Source organism: Monopterus albus, unplaced genomic scaffold, assembly GCF_001952655.1.
Source record: "Monopterus albus unplaced genomic scaffold, M_albus_1.0 scaffold93.1, whole genome shotgun sequence".
Lineage (NCBI taxonomy): Eukaryota > Metazoa > Chordata > Actinopteri > Synbranchiformes > Synbranchidae > Monopterus > Monopterus albus.
In genome coordinates this window covers 1424820-1447432 of record NW_018127973.1, presented here as the reverse complement: position 1 = coordinate 1447432, position 22613 = coordinate 1424820, and the positions used below count along the sequence as shown (strand labels likewise).

Genomic DNA, 22613 nt, shown 5'->3' with positions numbered 1-22613 from the left:
ACCATTATCCATTACTTTTTCCATATGTGGTGTCAAATCCAAAAAGGTTTCCACATAGTACTTCTCAGATGGTTTGGTGTCATGATCATCTGTTCAGCATTGCTCACTAGTTTTCTCCATTTTGTATTAGCAAAGAGGACAACAGTGGCTGGAGTATAAGGCACAGCATGCTATTGTATGCTAATGTGCAGTGACACCACTAACATCTTAGACAATTATTTCCTGATTAATGAACACAGCTCAAATAATTTCAATTAATAATTTCCCATTTATTCTCTTCCTTTTAGAAAGACACAGTTAACTGAGCTGTCAAGTTTTTGCTTCAAAAATGATACTGATGGAAAAAAACAACATCCAATATCAATATTACTTTGCTGTGGTCATCTGCCATTCATAGTAAATGGAACAAGTTCATACCCACTCTCAGGGGTTTTCAGAAGGCCTTCTGGGACATAAGGCAAAATCGAAACTGGAGTACATGCATGCAGTAGGAGGTAGACAGAGGGAAAGTGGTACTGCACAAAGAAAATTACAGCATAAAAGAACTTCTGGAATAAAATGAACTCCACACATACGCAGGTCCCAGGGCTCAAACATGGTGGTTTCTTTAAAAATAGCCTGTCACTTACTGTAAGGGTTCAACTCTGTTTACACCATTAAAGAGCTCACTGTGTGGAAGTGCATGTGGTTCGTATTCCAACAATAACCCTTAAAGTAATCAGGCTCAATTCATGTTTATACCTGAAAATAACCAAGCACAAACACTTCCATGACTCAACCTGTTTGTTACTTCTATCTGAAAAGTTTCCATTTTTAGCCTCTTAGATTTTATTTGATTTTATTTTATTCTCCATGACCTTCTGAGGAGTCTAGCCCATACTCGGCACATGTTTCTGTGAACAATGCCAGCCGTTAGCTCATTAGCTCTTTATTTTCCTTCCCCCTGACACAAATACAAACCATTTTTACCTCTGACTGTATGTACAATGGAAGTGACGTCCACTATGCAAAAGTGAAGCCAAAATATTGAAGGATGGTGGCTGCCATCTTGCTTTTCAGCATCCAGATTCTGTGCAGTAGTGACCAGAAGTGGTGATAGCATCAGACCACCAGTCAAAGCTGTCAAATCATCCAACCCTTTTTTTTTATATGATCAGATAACCTACTAAAAACAGACTTACCAGAAAAATGACCATCAGTGTGATAATATCTACCAAAAATTACCTCTGGGAATAATGTATTTGATTAGTTCTTTGAGTTTTTAATGTGAAATTTCTGACCGATAGTGCAACCAGCCACCAGGGGGAGATGAGTTGCGGTGGCTTCACTTCTGGGACTGTCAGACTGTCCATCATATATAGAGTCAATGGTTTTTACTCAGAAAATAAAAATAAAATTAATGTTTCATCATCTACAGGCCTCTCTGATGTACTGCATGTTGGAAAATAAAGTGACAGTGTAAAAACCATCTAGGAGTAGATTTAGAAATTGGAAACTGAGACATTTTATATCAACACCTTGATATGTCTGTGTAACAGTCCACATACAGCTCTGTATAAAGCTTCTGTCAGATGCACTCATGTTTGACTGCTCAGTTTATGCTGAAGGCAAATAAGCAGACTTAAGAGCTTTGCTGGCTACCTTAGCAGAACAGATTTTGCTGTCTGTACCATTTCTGAATCCCAACACAGTCACACACAAAGCTTTATAAAAATCCCAAGGCACTTGTGGATGTGGCTGTTGGCTCATTAGCTCAACATTTAAACATGAAATCAGGTAGGTCTTTTTTCACAGTGTTGACTATTACTTGGCAGAAAGTATGCATGTCTAATTTTGTCACGGCAATTGACAGTTTATTCCACCCACACAGAAAATGTGTTATGAAGCCAAAAACCCTGACTCTGGCTTGGAAAACAAAAAAATGCACATACATTTCTGCTCCAGTTGATCAGAAATCAAAGAAAAGGGCAAGATAAAGGCATTATTTTCCTGCTAGCGCAAACCCAGCATGTATTCAAACACAATCTTTATGTAATTTTCCTTTAGTGCAAGTTTTTTTCTTTGCATGTTGGTGTGTTTGGTATTTTTCTGCTGTGAATGAATATGCTTACGCTGAGGTGAGACGAGAGGGGCAACTGCATGTTTATGCAGATTAGGCCACGCAGTGCAATTTTTGAGCTAATTTTTATCCAAAATTGCCAAATTGTGTTTGTGTTAAAGCCTGCACAGACCACCTTTTATCGCAAATACGGGTGCACTACAATTTTATCTAACAACAGTCCAGGAAACACGAGAGCAGGTACCCAAATTTATTTTAACAGCCCCACCAAAAGCAACTTAAAATAAACCCTTAAACCCAACTCATGTTTCATTGCACTTTGTTTGCTGGAAATGAGGTAGCCTCTAAAGCTTCCTCAATTTGACTGTGTAAACAGAGGTTTAAGTGACTGTACAGGTTAAATCTCTCTATAGGCCTTAGAATTAGGATATGAGTAACAGCACAGATGAGATCAGCTGCTGCTGATTGAGGTTATGAGCAGAGCTTTGTGGTATGTGTGTGTGTACGTGTAGCTTCATTTATAACTGTCTGATCCTTGCCTCATGGGGAACTGTTGACTGTAGGGTTAGTTGTGAATATATGTCTTATGTGCTTTATAAACTCACTTTCTTTCCTCTCCTCCCCACCTCCTCCTCTCTGTCATCCCTACCGCCTTAATGAATTCTCACATCTTTTAACCACATTTTCTCCTCTTCATCCATTATGCATTACACTGTCTTGTTCAACTTTTTTAATTGTACTGTTCTCCCCTCTCCCTTTAGCAACTGGACCTCCACTCATGCCCTAAACCAATTGTCTTCATCCTCCACTCCTTCCTCTCTGCTAAGATCTCCCGCCTGGGTCTGGTGGCCTGACAGCCTCCCCATGGAGACATTTCTGATGCTTTGAAAACAGAAATTCACCTCGTTTCTCCACCAATCTGCAGCCTGCATGCAGTACACCACGTCTCCACATCTCCTTCAGTCAGGGACCCAAACTGAGTGAATGTAGCCTCTCTCTGGAAACTGGCATTCTTTGGGTGTCCATCTCAAAGTTAAAGAAACTCTGGAGAAAGCAGCCCAGATTGGCTTTGTGTTGAGTGAAAGATGCTCTTAACACAGATGTTTTCGGGATAAACCCTGCCTTTAAGGGCTGCAGTGTTGACTGAAGTACCGCATTAAGGGACAGGTATGCTTCGCGCATAACTTCGTGTGCGCGAGAACATGCACATGTTACGTGCACGCGTTCAAATTCATACTTCAAATTGCGGCTCTTCCTTCTGCCCGCCCACACCGATGGTTTCCATACGCAGTCTTTGAGGTTATTCATGCTTTGCGTGTCCGCTAAGGTCAAGTGTCATAATGTAATGGCCTTCCATTTAGCACCAATATGATTTATCCACCATAAGCTCTGAAAGGACATTCTGAATATTACTTATTTTTCTTCTACAACCGCTCAACACACTGTGGAAAGACTTGATGCATTGTTCTTTATTACAGTCCCTTGAGATGTCTTTTTAGCAGTGTCAGCCTTCATTATTGGAACTGGGAGGCACAATCAGCCATATGTTTCCCACATTGTTAACTCAGATTCTAAATGTCATATTATTCTTTTAACAGCTTGTATAAGTGGTCAGGTTAGGTTTGAACATCTGGTAGTCAGAGTATTTCAGCCTGACTAATTTGACATTGTCGTCACTAAACTCAACCATTCAGTTTTCCTTTTGACACATCTGAATCCTGTTACATTTATCATTCAAAAACGGGAACAAGCCCCCCCCCCAAATCCAACTTGTGAAAAACTCAAGATTTAGGCTGCTATGGTGATTTTGTCCCTAACACTGGGGAACAAGATGACATTTGATGGCTGTGGTTTTTGATACATGTCAGTTTCCACAGTAATAGTAGTGTTACATGCTGTATGAATGGAAATTTATCTTAAGGATATAAAAATGCATATGACTAATTTAGGCTACTCTTAAGAGTAGTAACATAACAATGAATTAATAATCAAAATAGTTTGGTAGACACATTTTGACCAGATAATTTAAAGCAGTAGAGTAATGCACTTATTTTTTGCCAAGAGTAAATGCATGTTACCCATGATGCTACAGCCAGTAGCTGATTAGCATAAAAAAGATGATTATCTTATCTTAGCTTAAAGACTGGCAAAAGGGGCAAACCTGGGTCTGTCCAAATATAATAAAATCTACATACAGTACCAGCACCTCAAAATGGTCTTTATTAACAAAGTTTATCTTGTTTGTTTAATCTGTAGCTTTAGGTGGGTTTTGTTACCTTTGGACAGAGCCAGATTAGTTGTTTCCAGAGAAACGGCTAACCTGTAAACAGATGAATCTGAAACTTAACATAATATGATATTCTGAATCAATCTTTCTCTCTCTCAAAGTTTATTGTTATGCTTGGAAACATCAGTTTAAAAATACTATCTGACCACAAAATACTAGTAGTTCTCCTATCTTAGCATAAAGACTGTCACTGTTAATTATTGAGCTTTAGAGGTGCTGATAGGTGGCTCTGGTTAGCAAAGTCAGCCTCCCTACATATTTCCCTATTTCCAGTCTTTAAGCAAAAAAAAACCCAGCCACTGGCTGTAGCCTTATATGTAATATGCAGATTATGAGAGCAGTATCAGTCTTCCCAAAGTCTCTGCAAGATGGCAAAAAAGTATTTCCCATAAGGCCAAACTACTGTGTTCTTCTAAGACTTTCCAGACTGATCAAACAGGATGATGCTGTTCCTTCCTTTTTCCTTCTTCATTTCAGGATGGACTGTTTATGACTATAAGCCTGACCAACAAAAGTCTTTATAGCTACTCTTTCAAGATCATCTTTTTAGATCATGTTTGCCTGGGTAACTGACAAGCTAGAGAGAGAGAGAGAGATACTGTATATATACTATAACAAGGTAGCCATCACAGGAGTCTTCGGTCATGCTTTAGTTGTGCAACAGCCATTTTTTTTTATTTTTTTGATGATATGGACCGTATCAAATCTGGCTACTACACTGGCTTTGATATGGCTGGCTGCCAGATCATTACTTGTGCCTTGAAATGACTCATAAGAAAATAAACATTTAAACTGTGGAAGAAACTAAAGATAGAGATCACAAGATGACTGTGAAACAACAATGTGACTTCTGTAATGCAGAAAAGCTCACTCCACAGTAATTTTAGGTTTTCTCTCTTTACGCTGTCATAACACACAATAACTGTCTACACAGAAACTGTGAAAAAATGTTTTACACGATGTCATTAAACCACAATGTAGAAGGAACATAATTTGTTTGCATTAAAAACAGTGGAGGTATTGTAATACAGGAAGAATTGAGAACCTCAAGTAGAGCTGCTTTGACACGCCAAATACTCTGTTGCCTTTGTGCAGCTACTGTACTGTCACTCAGAAAGGTAAAGGTTTGTTTTTAACTCAGATGGTGCACATAAATCATGTATTTAACAAAACTGATTTAATGTCTGTTTTTAGTCTTCACTTATGATTTATTAATTTCTTAACAGCAAATCAACTTGAAGCAGCCTGGAAGATGTGGGCTGAGGAGAGTTTCACTTGCACTTCAATCATATTAAAATTTAATAACATCTGCAGTTTGTTTGGCAGTTGTACTGGTTCTTAACCTTTTTTTTAATATATCATTAGTCTGATATCAGACTATTTCCTTCTTCCACTTTCAGTTTGAATTGAATCAACCCTGCTATAAACATGCGTTTTCTGCAGTGCAACAAAAAAAAAACAGGCAATATTCAGGGGCAGCTAAGATAAAAGGTGGTGAACTAATTTACAGCTCATTAGTGACATTTCAGCTTGATTTGGGAGGTGTTTTATTGTCCAGCTCAGCAGAAAGAATTCAAGTGTTTTTAACAGAAGAGCCTGAGAGTAATTGAGTTGCAGACAGCGCTTAACACAATCGTAACTCTTGTTTACTTGGCTCCTCGGTAGTGGGCTAGCGTTTTCTCTCTCTCTGCCTCCCACACATACAAACAGATGCACAAATTGATGGGCATTCATGGTATATATGGTAAGAGTTTAGACCTCAAACAGGCCTAGCTCTTCACATTATTTAATAGCTGACAATGTTTAACGGCAGATTTTCCTACCTTTTCCCACCTCTTTGTGTTTGTTGGTGTTTCTCATCTGTTTACGCCTTTATTGAATCGCCAGACTCTCAGTGGGACATTAAATGTCTGCAATTAGCAACTATTGCAGAAAAGTAAAACACAACAAATTCTCTCTGCAGAGACAGACAGAAAGCTGTGTTGGTCGCCCAAGACTATGAATGTGTCAACTGATAATTACAATGATAATAATAATAATCACATTATTTGGCCAAGTATGTTATACACACACAGAATTTCTGTCAGTACAGAATTTTAACAGGTCTGGAAGAACACATGCCAGCTTTCTCAGCCTTCTTAACTCAGGGACAGTTGAGAGAGTGATATATGCCATATTGACTGAAAAACTGTCAGATTTCCATTTTAAGGGGCTGGAAAAGAGCAAGATCGATCAGCAATTAACTATAAAATGTGTCTGTTATGCGTGGGCTAATAAATGTCCAGAGGTGTGTACACAGGAGATACTTCTCTCAGTGAAATGCAAATGCATTCTGCTAAATTTAGTTTTTGGTTTGTGTGTGTTTGTGTGTGTGTGTGTGTGTGTGTGTGTGTGTGTGTGTGTGTGCGCACACATGTAGAGCGAGATAGAAGGGGCTCTAAATAAACGCTGTTTCTCTTGGCTCAGTCTCTTGTTGCATTCCTCACATGGCAGGTCCTCACAAGTTCTGGACTGCTTCTGTGTCTGCTGTGTGTTGACGTGGTTGCATTTCAGTGTGTGACCCATTCTACTGCGTGTGTATGTGTGAGACAGAATCAAAATTGTGTAGGTAATGGGTGACCAGGGTGAGCAAAATGGGGAAAAAAGTGGGAAAAAGTGGTCAGCAAATCATTAGGCTGTGCTGAAATGGCTCCAACAAGCCGAACACCTACTAAACAATGATTTGTTGGAACGATTAGTCTATTTTCCAAATGTTAATTGCTCAAAAATCAGTTTTTGGTTCAGGCATTGCCTTTCTTTACAGTAATGATCCTACAAAGTTGGAAAATGAGTGATGTGCATAGGTACAGATAAGTGTAACTTTACTTGATCCTTATTATTTTTTTATAATATTTTACTTTGGACCCTACCATATTCCCCCTCTCTTCTCCAATGTCAGCTGGGAATGAGTTCTTGCAGCCAGCCATTCTTGAAAACATTTGGGTTGAGTTTAGAGTGGCTATAGGTAGATGCAGTATGAGGCAGATTAACTTCAGGGTTAAACCTTAAAATACAAAACAAGAAGAAGCAAGAGCTTGTTTGTGTGTAATGTACATTCCTATCCCTGTAATTATTTAAAATGCCATTTCTTCACAGTCTTAAATGGATTCCACATATGCTGTGTATTAAAGGAACAGTTAAGATATTTTGGGAAATATGCTTATTCTGGCATAGAGCTAGAGAGAAGATCACTATCACGCTCACATCTGTCTAGCATCTGGCTAGTTTTACCTTTTACTAACCCTAAAAATGGAGGGAAACAGGACCCTGTCTCTGTACAAAGCAGCATCTGCTGAGAGTAGCCTTATATTTAATGGACAGATGAGAGTGCTATTGATCTTTTCATTTAATTATTTGCTAGATAGCAAAGAATCATATTTTCCACAATGTCCAACTTTTCCTTAACATGCAGTTACTATAGTAATTAGCGTACTGCTGGGTTCTACTGACATGGAAAGTTAAATACAGGGCAAAGAAGGTTCCTAAGTTTGTTTTATACAATTGACGAATGATGGTAGATTTTTGGGATCAGAATCATTTGTGTGAATACTCTGGATTATATGCTGCTGTCTCACACAGGCTCACTCGGACTTTACACTGTCTTTGTACTAGGCTCAGTCTAATACTACATTGCTAATGTTAGCTTATTTGACTGTACCTCACTTTACAGGGTTTATGCAGATTTATATTTAGGCGATAATCTAACCACCTCATAATTCACTCTCAAAACTCCCTGAGACATCTTCCTAGGATTTTATGCAGCTCATCAGAAAGCTAATTTTAGCAAAAGCATTATCTCTCTGTCCCATTATTGATAAACTTATAAAGCCAACTGTATCCTTGTAGCAATTCTCTGAAAACTTTGGTCAAAAGCTGGAGGTCCAACCCTCTCTCTCTTTCTTGTTAACCCTCTGCTTCCTTTAAAAATCACTTGTGTACAAAACATTGCCACCTAGCAAACCTGCTAAAAGTCAGGTTGTGCCAGCACGATCTATAGACACAAACCTGCCTTTATATGTCTAAAGCTGGCTTGGCTGCTTTTGTCTGTTGTTTAACCATGCTGGGCAGAAAGACTCAACAAGCTGGAAAAAAACCTCTGGCATTACCTCCTAGGAATTGGTACAACTGTGTGTATTTTGAAAAAAAAAAGAGATTCTTTTTGTTCTTCTTGTTGTTGAAACATCAACAGTACTGACACAACACTGGCTGAAGTTGCTGTCCAGAATAGCACTCTCTTGGGACCTACTGTATTTAATGCTCAAAATGTCTCCACTGATGTACACACATTTCATCTTAAATTATGAAAATAGGCCTATGGGCATTTTTACTTCATTTAACCTTTTGTAAGGGTGATGACTAGTTTTAAGTGTATCCAAAGCGGCCAGGGACCATGCTACAGTATATGTCAAATGTAATATCTAAGCTAGGCACAACTGGTCTTTGGTGTGTTATGAGACCAGATGAAAACATTTACAATGAATCTACGAGACAAAAGCACACTATATAAAATGAATAAGTCTGTTAATTAATAAGTCAATCACTCATAAATCAGTTAATAAGCAAGAAGATGACGAGTAACTCTCAGAAACATATAAACTGTATGCAAACATACAGGAGGGCATGCCACCTTACAGCACTAGAAGACAGACGGAGGGATGTTTGTGAGGTGCCGCTGCCATGACCCTCTCACTGAATAAAGCCTGTTCTTCAAGCTGTTACTCTCAAAAACAACCACCCACACATAACCTATACACATTAGCAGTCTCAAATCATGAAACTGTGTACTCCCACTGACTGTACATAAGCTAGTCTTTCACTGTATTTGGCAGCAAAGGGGAAATACTGTATCTCCCCTCATTTATTTTCTTTCCATCACACAAAAACTCCAAGCAACAGTAGGTAAAACCCATGATAAAAGAGATGTGGGGTGAACAAGGAGTGAATGTGTGTGAGAAATTGGAATGTGTCAGGATGCCACTGCCAAGTCCCTACAGTACCCCTGAATGCACCCCCTTCTCTCTCTCACACATATGTTGGGAAACTGTTCTGCTCTGCCCCGTGAACCTGAGTACAGACGGGGATAAATGTGTAATAAGCGTGTGCATGCTTCTCTTTCTTGCTCATGTGAATGAATCCCATAGATAACAAACCGTCAACCATGACTGTTTTGTTAGGTTCAAACAGCACAAGAACATTGTGTCATTACAAAAATATTTGATCAGCAGAGGACCTGTGTGCTTGTGACAGGATACTATCTGACAAAGCAAAACCAGGACCCTGTGTAGGGTCAATTCTAGGGCTTTATCACGTGACGTACCCCAAAGAAATGTGTTCTGCTCTATTTTATGATTTCTTTCTATATTACAGTTGTATTATGTATGCTAATGACAAGTGGGAGCAGCACAGACCACAAAAGTCAACAAACCTCAGATAAAACCTTAAAGAGGCCATGTTTGATCTGACACAAAGAGAGGTGTCACATGCACATACAGGAGAAACAGGGTAAGATTACAAAGAAAATGTTTAAAGAATAGAGAGATAGAAGGACATACAGTATATTAGTTATGTCTTTAAAGTATAACTAATCAATGTCTTCTTATTAACAGCAGATCAAATGAAAGTGTTGTTTGTAGCAATAAATCCACATAAAATTATCACCAACTCCACAGTTCCCCTCGACTTTATAGAGGGTTTAACAATGGCATCGCTCAGGCTTATTGTTTTGGTTTTACAGCTCACAACTTGAATGTTTAGTGCTTTCATCAGTTTATTTTCCAACCATAACTGGACACTGTTTTCAGTGAAAAGCTGCCTGCCTATCAACAAATGGCAGACAAAGTTAGCAACTAGCTGGTGAAGGCTGTATAAAGTCAGTATATACTTCTGGATGTGTTTTTCTTCCTTTATAGTGGCCTGCACCTTTTACAATGATGTCACAGGATATATACATATATACAGTGTATACATATATACATATATATACTGTATATATATATATATATATATATTTTCTCTCTCTGAATTCGTCCGGACATTAATTACATGATCTGGTGGCAGACCCAGAAGGTCCCAATCATGGCCACCATGACACAGCCCAGTGACCAAAATGGGAGACCCGATTGGTGCAACTTTGAATGGGAAAGAAAAGTGTTAAATGAAATCAGGAGTGTTGTATTTCAATAATAAAAGTACAGCTTAATACATTAAGATAAATAATAGCAGCACTACTAACTTTACACATGTGATAAACAAAGGGCTATCACAATAAGTATCTGTGCCTGTCCAAGTCTCATAATGTTACAGTCCATTCAATTCAAGTACTTACTGTACAATAAGTTTGTTTTTAAAAATGACAGTAGTACAGTTTATATCTTGAGTCTTCATAAAGAAACTATCTAGAAATAGAAGACCTCTTGTCCTTGTTTAGTTTGCTGCCTATCTTTCAGCTTTACTTTCATTTTGTCATCCCTCTGTGAGTCAAAACACAACCCTCAATTCCCTGGAACAAGAACCTCCCGTGGCCGTTAATGGCATTTATTTTACATCTTGCAAAAAGCAGCAGTGACAACAGATGGCCATCTCATTTCATCTTTGCTGCCTTCATGTAATGAGCCCACAGAACATGTCTGTAAATCTTTTAGGGTCCTGAAATGAAAACCAAAAAAAAACTACGTCTGCTACAGCCACACAATATATTACATCCTGCAAATTTAGGGTGTCCATTTTTGAGTTTTTCCCCATCCTTTGAAATCGATGCATATCTGATATAGTCTTTTAGGCCTATTAACACAAAGGCAAAATTTTAAAGTGCTTTAGTCTCTATACAAGGAAACTAGGCTAGGTTACTCTTATCACTTTAGACCAAGGACTAGTGCACCGCCACAAAGAGTTTTCCTTTTCAGGTCATTTTCTACCACAGTCTTTGTGTGTGATGCAGATGCATGAGGTACAATGTAAACTATATTATCTAATCTGCTGGTCAACCATGAAACAACCAGGCAATGCTTTTAGTTTGCACCCTGATGCTCAGTGGTGCTCCCACACAGACACACACTTGGTGTATCCCCACCTACAACATACACACCGGTTATGCTGGTTACATGACCTTTAATACATGTTGAATGAGTATCTCTGCTAAAAAAAACAAAACAAAACTATATTTTGATAGTCTGTCAAATCTCAACTATCACCTGACCAGAAACCAACAGATGTTCAACACTGATGCATTCTTGTTTACATGAGCAATAGCAGCACTGACCTTAACACTACTATAAATATAAACTGGTTTTCACAGTACTTTGAAAATTCCATTTAACTTACAAACATTATGATAGCAACCTAAATGAGAGTATCTACTGTTTTCCATTGTTTCTTAGGAAAAAAAAAATGTAATTTGATACTAAATTTAGGAAAAACAGTTTAGTTGGTACACTTACAATAATTATATAGAGCAGTTCTATTAAGAAAAGTCAATTTCCCCTGAAATGAATACCAAATTACAAATACCATTGTTCTTTCCAGAAAAACTCCTAAGAAACTGACATTAAGAACTTAGCCCTGTAAAATAAAGCACATTATAATTCATAGTAAAGACCAAAACACAAGTTCTTCCTGTTCATAAAACAGTCCTGTTATTTAGTGTCACAAAAACCCCAGACTGCTCTCTGTCTACTTGGCATAGGAGAGAATTTTTTAATTGGTGAAACATGTAGCCAGCTCCTCTTGGAGAAAAGCCAACATGATGCCAGTAGCAAAAGTGTTGAATCTCATCATGGGAATGAAGAATTCTCAGCAGGTCCAGATGAGTCTGCATCGAGGACAAATTCGCACAAGCAGGACAAATCTGACTGTCAGTGATGATCAGTGCTGCATTGCTTGTACTGTAGCTTTGTTTGTTAGCTGTCAGGGCTGACAATGTAATACATATTTCTCAGACACAACACACAAACAATGACACAAACTCATATGATTTCTCTAAACACACAAATGCACTTTCCCATAGAAACAAGATAAGATTAAATGCATTTATTGAGTAAAATATTAAATACAAAGATATAAAATGTACAACTATAAAACCATAAGATTACTGTGCTTAGAAACAAGATGAACAAGATGGAAATGATGTGAAAATTGAAATCTGCTAAAAAGCAAAGAAAACTTCAACCTGAAGCCAACATCTAGGTGCCTGTGGATTCTCAGTGACTGCAGCCAGAGCAGAGTGTACTCCAGTATGTCCAAGTGTTTTTCTGTTACAAGGCCCTGGAGCAGTGGACGTATATACCAGAAATAATGAGCACACAATCACACACAAAAAAATATGCTAAAAATCAGTATAAACTAAGAAATAAAAAATCGTGGACACCTGTATGATCTTCTCACTGAAGCAAATTAAATAAAGCATTAAGTCCAAGGTTACTGCAACATATGTATACATAATACATCAAAACGTCTGCTTTCACTTCCTTGAGGTTTTCTCCAACACCCAGTCAATGACCTACAAAATCGGGAAATGATTTTTAAAATGTGACTTTAAAATGTTTAGATTCAGAACAAACAAGCCCAGCTGAAGGACTATGTCAGCTGTCGTTACCTGTTTAACGTTGCTGCTAGCTGCCTTCTTCATCTCGTCATGCAGACCCCGAGACGTCGTCAGGTCCTGGGATAAAATAACAGAGGAGGAAGTTGGCTCACACTGACACAGCAAAAATACTCACATCATAAAACTGAAAGTTGTAGGCCACAGCTGAACTCATTTTAACAGAGAAGATGATTTAGTTAGAACAGAGTAGAGACAAAATGTGCAGTAGCAAGCAGTGGTGAAAAGTAACTGCATTTACTTACCCACTGTACTTTCACACAGTTTTGAGGTACTTGTGTGTTTTTATTTTTTGCTACGTTATCCTTCTACTCCACTACGTCAGTGGGAAATATTGCACTTTGAACTCCACTACATTTATCTGACAGTTGTAGTTTGTAGCTACTTTTTCATATGTTACAAACAAAACATGATTTAATGACATACTGATGTGCAATATTGTAATAAACTAAACAACATGTAGCTAGGAAGGCTTAATTATTTGTCCATAATCTAGATTAAATAAACCTGAAACCAACAGGCCACTGATGCACCATTAGAATGAGTTGTGTGCAGGGAAAAGAAGTCACACAGAGGTCTTTGTGTTATCCTTGACAAGCAAACCACCGCTGACCCTCCTGCCAGATGAAGGCGGGTCCTATGTGGTGCTGCCCAATTCTTCCAAAATAAAACAAAGAACTACTGTGGCAAAAAATACAGTCAACAACTACATACAGTTTAATTGAATACTCAAAACAAATAATAAATAGCTCCTACACTACCAAACAACAAGTTATTAGTTAAAATTTGCCCTACTTGTTTGGTTACATCACAATACCACTTATATGCTAGTTCATCAAATGATAATTATCAATATGTACAGTATAATAACACTGAAATAGCTCAACTTGCATAACAAATACTTCTACTGTTGATAATTAGAATACATTTTGCCAATAATACATGCACATTTCCTGAAAGAATATGTTTACATTGCAGTGTTGCTTTTACTGAAATAAGGGAGCACAGTGGTGAAAAGCTAGGGCAGTTTATATTTTAACACACAAAAACTCCTGATTAGGAATTACAAGGAGGCACAAGAGAAATCAGATGTCTGTCTGTTCCTATTATTGGGACAATTTGTTGCAAGGATGTATAATATTACAAAACTAAACATATGGTTAAAATTCCAGGATGCATACAAATCAACAAACTGTCAAAGAAAAGAGGATGGTGCTGACGGCATAAGCAGACTAACCTTGAGATAGAATTTGGAGATATCAAACAGTCTCTTGCTGCAGGCCTCAAAGCGCTCGTGCTCGGCAGTGATCCCGTGGTGGTTGAGTGTTTTAGCTACTACCTCCTGCAACATCTGACAGAACAAAAGACAGACACAACAGTGTAAACATTAAATCTAGTTCTGTTTATTCCCTAACCACCCAACATTAACTTGGCGCAGAGAAACTAATGGCTTCCTTTTTAATGATGATGACTTTTTAAAAAGGCAGGGGGTGTCAAAATATCGTGACTTTTGGGCAGGATCACAAGTCTTCCCATTTACAGTGTAGCCCCCCCAGGTACAAACATATTCCTGAAATAAATACATCTGCTTGGAACCTTGCTGCAATGACTGTTCTGAAGAAACATCAAATTATTGTGAGGAATCATCTGTGCAATTCAGTCTCATAAGGAGCAGAAAGGCAGCTTTTAATCTCTGTAATAAACTGAGCGCTGTTTCTCAGAGGCCCAACTGTTCGTTCCTAAGCCTGTTTGCTTTGTAATCAAAAATCTGAACAAGTCAAGGTTGGCATTCCGAATGTGAGCTGTGTGTGGGACAGAGGACGGGTGGAGGTGTGTGTGTGTGTGTGTGTGTGTGTGTGTGTACTCATGCATGCATCCACATATGTGTATGTGTGCGCCTACTGTACATATACGCAGCCCACACATTTACTGTGATTACATGTAAAACATCTGTATTTGCTGGAGATGTTGCACAATTCTCAGTTGTAGTAAAACTCCTGTGTCAGTGTTGTATTGTGCCTCTTTCTGTATGTCTGTTGTGGGGTTGATAGCGAGTGGGACTACTCCACATTAAGTTGTTTTAGACTTCAGTTCCAATGAAACAATAACTACAAGCTTACCATGTTTTCATTAGCATTTTCATTTTGCTCAGACACAAGGCAGTGATTTCAGCCAGTCAACAGGAGACAGTGTGGCCACAGCAGGTCCACAAGCCAGGCTCCTTGTTAGCTTAGCTCCTGATATGGCAATGCAAACATTAGATAGACGACCTACTGGCATGCTGATAAAATAGATGCAGTGGGTGCTGACACATAACATTAAGCACAAGAGTGAATATGTTTTATGGGACTGACAAAGAGGAAACCTGTTGCCACAACAGTGTTCACTTGACTTTTTCCAAACATTTTCTTACAGTTGTTGAGGTCTCTGTGCCCCTGGCAGCACTCACAGTTTCAGACACGGTTTTATACGCTTAACCTTGAACTCAGCCTTATCACAGTTTCACCACAGTCCTGACCAGGGGTTAATTTGTGCCAGAACAAGCCGGATCCATGACTGGCACCTATTTTGATAGACCCCCACCTCATTTACATATGAAAGAAAGTGAATATATGAATAATACATAAAACGTCCAAGGTGTAATACGTCTTGGTATGACTACTAGCCTTTTACAACAGCATATTAGACTAAAAAAGAATAATTAAGTACAATAAAAACAGGAAGTTAGGCTAATTATGTCACAACATAACCAGTTCACACAGGTGACACTGGGTCAGGTGCACATTCAGTGTAACGTTATGTTAGCCACAGAGTCAAAACGAGAAAAAGACAGGTAAATTTGCTGAAGAATTTCAGCAGGGCAGAGCTAGTTAGAAACCAGAAGCTAGACAGGCCAATCCTTGGAGTCCTAACTTATTTAGCATCACTCACGTTCAACACTTGTAACATGTAATGTGTATGTAATTTATTGGTTGCTACAAACACATGACAAATAATGTTTTGCCTCCAAGTTGCTCCCTTAAGGTGGAAACCATTACAAACACACTAGTCGCTGTGGACATTTTTTCATTCCAGGACCTCCTCTCCCCAGATTCACATGCTGGGTCCATCACCGAGTGATATTCCGGGACCTCATAATTTACAAATTAGGCACTGGTCCTGACAATCAGTGTGACTTTCTATACAGGTGTGTGCTAGAGTGTGGATACCTGAACCAAGGTCGATGGGACCCATCGGCACCCAAGAGTTCAGACAGAAACTATGTTCAGGTCTGGGTCGGGCTCAGACACATAGGTCCAACTTTAGCCTAGACGGCTGGAACACTCAAATGTCTGCTTAGTTTAATCTGTCTGTCACCTGAGGGCTGTTCCCGTTAGGGGTTACAGCGAATCGTCACACTAAGGATTCACATGTTGAAATTTGGCATGTGTTTTACATCGGATGCCTTTCCTGAGGCAACCCTGAATCGAACTCGGGCCGCAGCAGTGACAAAGCTGAATCCTAGCTGCTAGTCCATCAGGGACCCCTGTCTGCTTATTTTAATGATAAGGGGGGGAAACACCGTACAAACTGAACTGTGTTGGGCTCAGGTTGAGTTTGGACATTATATAGTATAAGCTTCTCAGGTCTGGGTCTAGATCATACAGGAATATGCAGTCCAATCCATGTCCCTTTGCCAGAGGTGGACTCCAGTAAAGATTCAGACACATCTCAAAAATTACTAATCCAAACAGAACACACCGGGCCACACTTTGGAGGGACAGTAACAGTGTCTGCATACTGCTGTAAAAGAGAGATTTCCATTTATGTTTGCGAAAGTTTGTAAAAACCTGTTTTTACTTTGTCATTATTGGTTATTGGGTGCAGACTGATAGACAAATAAAACAGCAAAGGAGTCTGAATACTTTCTGAACTCACTGCATAAAAGTGATGGCCAGAGCAATGAAAATAAAAGTTGTCATAAACTGTGGTTTTCCTCCAAGTAAACTTAGCCTAGCTCATTCTTCGCTGCACTGAAAATTGCTCCTAGAATATAATTTACTGCTGCTGACAACAGTACAAGCTTGATGCGCTTTATACTCCCTGTAAAACTCTGTGTGAATGGCAGCGTACTTGAAATGCAAAATAGCTGGACATGCTGGCATGAGAACTTATTTCTGTGGTTACATTTAATCTGAGTTGTTCTTTAATTTTTTTCCACCATTTGTAAAGCAAAGTGTTTTCATAATTCTTGTATGTTAAATAAATACATTAAGTTACTATCTGTCTCAAAATGAACAGCCACTCACCCTGTTGTGTTTCTGGGAGCGTGACTCTTTGGCAGGTTTCTCCTCTTGTTGGTCACAAAGCGTCTTCTGCTGCTGGGGTTTAGGTTTTTCAGCAGAGGGGAGTGTCACCAAACCTGGGGCAGGAACATCAGGTAAGTTAACAAAGAGGCATTGCAATCATGACAATACAAACCCTACATATAACATAAAATTAAGGCAGTAAATCCATAACAAAACAGTTATATTAAGTGTATGTGATTAAAACAAACTATAGTGCAGTTCTACTACTGTAATTTGGTAAAGCCCATACAAGCCAAGCCACACAGGTGTTTTCATTTAATGTACCTAATTAGACATCAGTGTTTGATGACCTTATACAATTAACAGTATAGCTCTGCTCAACATCAACCTAAGCAGAGGTCTAAACAGCCAGAGTACCTCCAAACACCTGTGTGAGTGTGCAGGGCCTTTAAATCTTCACACTTTTCAGCCCCACACTCTCCAGGGCCTTGCAGTAAAACTGTAAGAGGCTGCCGTCACAGTCAGCATTTGGACTTGTCATAGTAGGCCACGTACAGGTGGCTCTGTTCTGGTCAAGTGTCCCAGTAAGCCGAGACAGTGTGACAGTGAATGAGCAGGCACAGTCCCAGGACCCTGAAACTGAAGCAGCTGAATGGAATTCAGTCATCGTAAATTTTACTATTTACAGTGGTGCTTTTACATTATTCAATGTGAAACTGTTTGCAAATCCTCTCTGACAAGATTTGCTTGTGATAACTGCATAACTTAACTGGTTGCATCTGAATGTTATAAACACATTTCAGAAGAACATTTAACCCTTCAAAGTTAATTATACCTCTGTTTGATATTTTTATATATGTAACTGTGTAAGAATCTAGCCACAGGGGTTGCAAGCCAGTGACTTCTGTGTCGGTCCCAAGCCCGGATAAATAGACAGGGTTGCGTCAGGAAGGGCATCCAGCGTAAAAACATGCCAAATTTAAACATGCGAATCATCAGTGTGAATTCCATACCGGATCGGTCGAGGCACGGGTTAACAACGACCGCCACCAGTGCTGTTGACCTACAGGGTGCTGGCGGAAATTGGACTACTGTTGGTCGAAGAAGGGGAGGAGGTAGAAGGATTCGTAGACAGAGAGAGAAGAGGAAAAGCAGGAGTATAGGTCTGAGAATAGGGACTCTTAACACTGGCACAATAACAGGGAAAGGTAGAGAGCTGGCGGACATGATGGAGAGAAGGAAGGTAGATATACTGTGTGTTCAGGAGACCAGGTGGAAGGGTAGGAAAGCGCATAGCATTGGAGGGGGATACAAACTGTTTTATTATGGTGTGGACAGGAAGAGAAATGGGGTAGGAGTGATCCTGAAGGAGGAGCTCGTGAGGAATGTTTTAGAGGTGAAAAGAGTGTTAGACAGGGTGATCATTTTGAAGTTGGAAATTGAAGGGGTAAGGCAGACTTCAACGGGCACATTGGTGAGGGGAACAAAGGTGATGAGGAGGTGATGGGCAGGTTTGGTGTCAAGGGAAGGAACCTAGAAGGACAGATGGTGGTGGACTTTGCTAAGAGGATGGAAATGGCTGTAGTTAACACCTATTTCCAGAAGAGGGAGGAACATAGAGTTACATATAAGAGTGGAGGTAGGAGTACGCAGGTAGACTCAAGGTCAGAGAGGCCAGACTGAGATGGTTTGGACATGTGCAGAGGAGGGATAGTGGTTATATTGGTAGAAGGATGTTGGAGATGGAGCTGTCAGGCAAGAGGTAAAGAGGAAGGCCAAAGAGCAGATATATGGATGTGCTAAAAGAGGACATGAAGTTAATTGGGGCGAGAGTAGAGGATAGAGTTAGGTGGAAACGGATGAGTCACTGTGACGCCCCCTAATGGGAACAGTCAAGAGAAGAAGAAGATAATGTAACTGTGTAAGAGAAGAGTTCAGAGGTGTTGGGATAAATCTCGTCGTGATTTGCATGACCTAATCACTGACTGTCTTAACTTACCATCTCGTCCCTTATCTGTAAACATGAATTAAGTTACATTATATTCATTAAGATAAAAGGTAATAATATAACCATATAAAGTACTGTAGGTGCACGATCAGGGACAGACTAGTTGTCATTTAAGTAGTCATCCATCTAAGTGTCTGAAGGAGTACTGGGACCGTTGTACTGTACTGAATATCGCCACTGCTCTATTATCCAGGTGCTGATTTTGTAGTTCCCTTAATGTCAAGGTATGTGTCAGCTGACATTGCCTGGCATGTAGGACACTAATGGTGAGGTCTGGCTCAAAACATCTAAAGATGAGCTTTATTTTTTCACTATATATTTAATGGCATTTCTTACATAGTCCTATCATTAAAACCATGCATGACGATATGATTTATTATCAAGCGGCAACCTCCGAGGCTGAGAACCGAAGCCAGTAGTGTTTAAACCTGCAGTTCCTCAAATGGCCACTTGAGGCTGGTTCCAGAAGACAGTCAATACCCAGATGTCCATGAAAAACTGCCCAACTTTACAGCAGAGTTAAACAAGTTTACAGCCTGATACAAAAACCAGTTTTGGTCTCTATAGCTAATTTCTCTTCATGATAATGATATTGGGTGTAAATTTTGTTTTATAACTCGCCTGTTTAAATTATACTGAGGCTAAAGTTATGCAGATTCAAGGGCATGGCTGCTTTGAGTGACAGACAGGAGGGTCCTGTCATTGGTGGCCAGCTTCATTCAGCCCACCTCAGCTCCACTCACACTCCACCTCTTTGCCCATGTTTGGATTAGCTGTAGCAGGTGGGGTGTAGCACTACCAATATGGCAGTAGATAGGCTTGAGCTCCAAAACTGCTCTTCAGAAAAGCAATGGGTGATGTCACGGTAGGTTTGTCCATCTTTTATATACAGTCAGTGTTTATTACAAGATGGAGAAGAAGAAAGAAGAGGAACTTTTAGTCCCTTTCCATGTAAGGTTGAGTGTTTGTTTTACCCGAGGATGTGTGTCTTGCAGCTGAAGAGGAAGAAGAGCCAGTGAAGGACGAGGTGGACTGGGATCTGCCCGGCTGTTGTCTCAGAGACCTCAAAGTGGGGCGTGTACCACTGCTGCTGCTGCTCTGAGAACAGAGAGAGTCACTGCTCTCTGACTTCACCAGCCTGGATAATCCAGATAAGCAGGAACAGAAACATAGTGAAAATAACCACCAGTAAAGTGATGGCATTTCATATAAACCACAAAGGCAAGATCCAATCAATCAAGCATTCATCCGCTATCTTGCTGCTTGCTAGTAGAAAGAATTTTGAATATTTTTCCCGTTTTTTTAACAGCAATAAGTTCTTCCAAATTATGTTAAACATACAGAAATACAGAAGAGAGACTCAAATATAAAAACACCTTTTACAAGGATAACCTCCGATAACATCTGTGTCCCTGGACCTTCGCTTGAGTCGTGCTACATCCACGTTCTGCAGAGTCTCTCCGTCAGGCACACTTCCTGGTTCTGACATCACAGCAGGGGAGGGGGCGGGGCTGATGGCAAAGGGAAGGGCACAGGGCTCTTTGGTGCAGGTGGTTTGGGTCTCATGGCGAATCAGACGGGACTGGAGACGCACAAAGGCCTGGTCCCGTTCCAAAGACCGCTGACTGTCCAGGCAGAACCTAGATGATCAAATGAAATTATTATTATTACAGTTTTTAACTAATGATGTGGCTTTAACTGTAGTTACAGCCTGAGCTTCTACTAATCATGATAAATGTTTCATAGCTGCCCGTACTGTAAAATCTAGGTGAGTGCAGCTGAACAGTTGCTATACACTTTATGGAGACTTACTCTATGCCATGGTAATGTGAGGCTGAAGCCTTGCTGAAGGGCATCTGGCTGACTCTGCCTGGAGAGAGGTCTGATGACAACTGGAACACATTATTACTGAAGAAGACAGCGTGGGAAGATAGACAAATAGGGGTGAGTGACGGAAAGAAAGAGAAGGAGCAAAATCGATAGTTCAGTCTCTTCATTAAATGACAAACTCATTCTGCTAATTAAAACACAGAATTTGGTCTGACAGATTTATTACAACTACTGGATGACTCCTCAGATGGTTGTAAGCTCACTGTTATACATCAATTATCATAATCAAATCCTCATTATGGCCTCATCTTGTTATTCAGAACCATCAAACTCATAAATCACACAGACTGTATTACAGTTTGTGTCTGTTCATTGGCAAATATGGAAATATATTTCACCACTGAGTCATTTGTCTATCCATACGACTGGCACTATCTATGTGTCACTCTTTACGTCTGCCTAAGTTCCAGAAAAGATGGCTGAACCTACCCTCTATTGATAGCCAGTGGTTGTAGCTCCCCAGTAGGGTGTCCATCAGATGTGAAGTGTCTTAAAAGTTCTTTGGCATCTAGTAAAGCAGAGGAGCCCTTTTGAATGTCTTTAGGACCCAGCAGGCAGTCACTGGAGGCCGGACCTAACAGACCCAATCTGCAGTAGACACAGAAAATAGACCAGATTTGATATACAGCATTAACAGTTAAGACGGAGGGCAGAATTGACTAAAGAAAGACACCACCCAGAGTAAATCCCATTTACCTTCTCTTCTGTCGTCTCCTCTGTAGGTTCTCTATGTTGTGAAGGATGCTCCTTTCAGGCCAGTCAGATGGCTGCTGGGAAACAGTCTGAAAACCTACATGTACAAAATAGCATGGTTTACTCTTGCAGAATTTGATAGGAATTAGCTAAAATTGCTTAACGCTGCTTAAATTGGGTATTCCCTTTAACAAGAATTTGTGCTACGTGTGATTCTAGGGGTAATCATTTTTCTTTGTGTGCAAAGTAGTGACTGAAAATACAACCAGTAGTTTATAAAAATGACTTCCTGTCTCCTTCTCCTTGGAAACCTTAATTTCTATTAAAACTGCAGTCACATGGTCTTTTACATTATATAACAGCTACATTTATGAACACAAAAGTAAACTGTGGTCCCAAATCACTTTACCATTAAATGAGCCCTCAAGTCTGAAGTCGAAGATTCTACGCCGTTGATCTCAGATGTTTTTATAATGTTTGACACTTATAAGCTGGAGCTTACAGTAAGTGATTGGATGAGCATTTAAGCCTTAAAGGAAATAAAGTTTAGTAAATTTAACACTACTGGGAAGCCTCAGTTAGACATGTTTATGGGTGGTTTTATATTCTAGAAGACAGAACTACCCAGCACATTTTAAACATTGTCTAATAGCAACAGCAGATCTGTGGCAAACCAATAAGCAAAGCCCAATAATGTAGGCACCATGTACTGCAGGATGTGTTGCAAGGGTTTTACTAACTTTAACTTGAGC

The 22613-nt window shown here is 39.6% G+C and overlaps 2 protein-coding genes across 3 annotated transcripts in view; one reads left to right on the top strand and one right to left on the bottom strand.

Annotated features, from left to right (window-relative positions):
* Nucleotides 1-4576, top strand: part of sntb1 (syntrophin, basic 1) — a 41079-nt gene extending 36503 nt beyond the window's left edge. Inside the window, exon 8 of the mRNA XM_020608412.1 lies at nucleotides 2821-4576. Coding sequence (XP_020464068.1) covers nucleotides 2821-2913 — 93 coding nt within the window. The 3' untranslated portion in view covers nucleotides 2914-4576. The remainder of the gene's footprint in view (nucleotides 1-2820) is intronic.
* A 7250-nt stretch (nucleotides 4577-11826) lies between these two features.
* The window catches only part of mtbp (MDM2 binding protein), a 26338-nt gene continuing 15551 nt past the window's right edge, over nucleotides 11827-22613 (bottom strand). The window contains exons 15-24 of one of the 2 annotated variants that reach the window (XR_002275558.1): nucleotides 21865-21958; nucleotides 21598-21756; nucleotides 21091-21186; nucleotides 20655-20918; nucleotides 20253-20416; nucleotides 17271-17383; nucleotides 14219-14332; nucleotides 12976-13041; nucleotides 12748-12879; nucleotides 11827-12644 (exon numbers count right to left, since the gene is read on the bottom strand). Coding sequence is in view for 1 of the 2 variants with exons in the window: in XM_020608410.1 (XP_020464066.1) it covers nucleotides 12841-12879; nucleotides 12976-13041; nucleotides 14219-14332; nucleotides 17271-17383; nucleotides 20253-20416; nucleotides 20655-20918; nucleotides 21091-21186; nucleotides 21598-21756; nucleotides 21865-21958 (1109 nt within the window). In the remaining variant the exon portion in view is untranslated. Of the gene's footprint in view, nucleotides 12880-12975; nucleotides 13042-14218; nucleotides 14333-17270; nucleotides 17384-20252; nucleotides 20417-20654; nucleotides 20919-21090; nucleotides 21187-21597; nucleotides 21757-21864; nucleotides 21959-22613 lie in introns of both variants that reach the window. The other variant, XM_020608410.1, reaches the window with a different exon arrangement.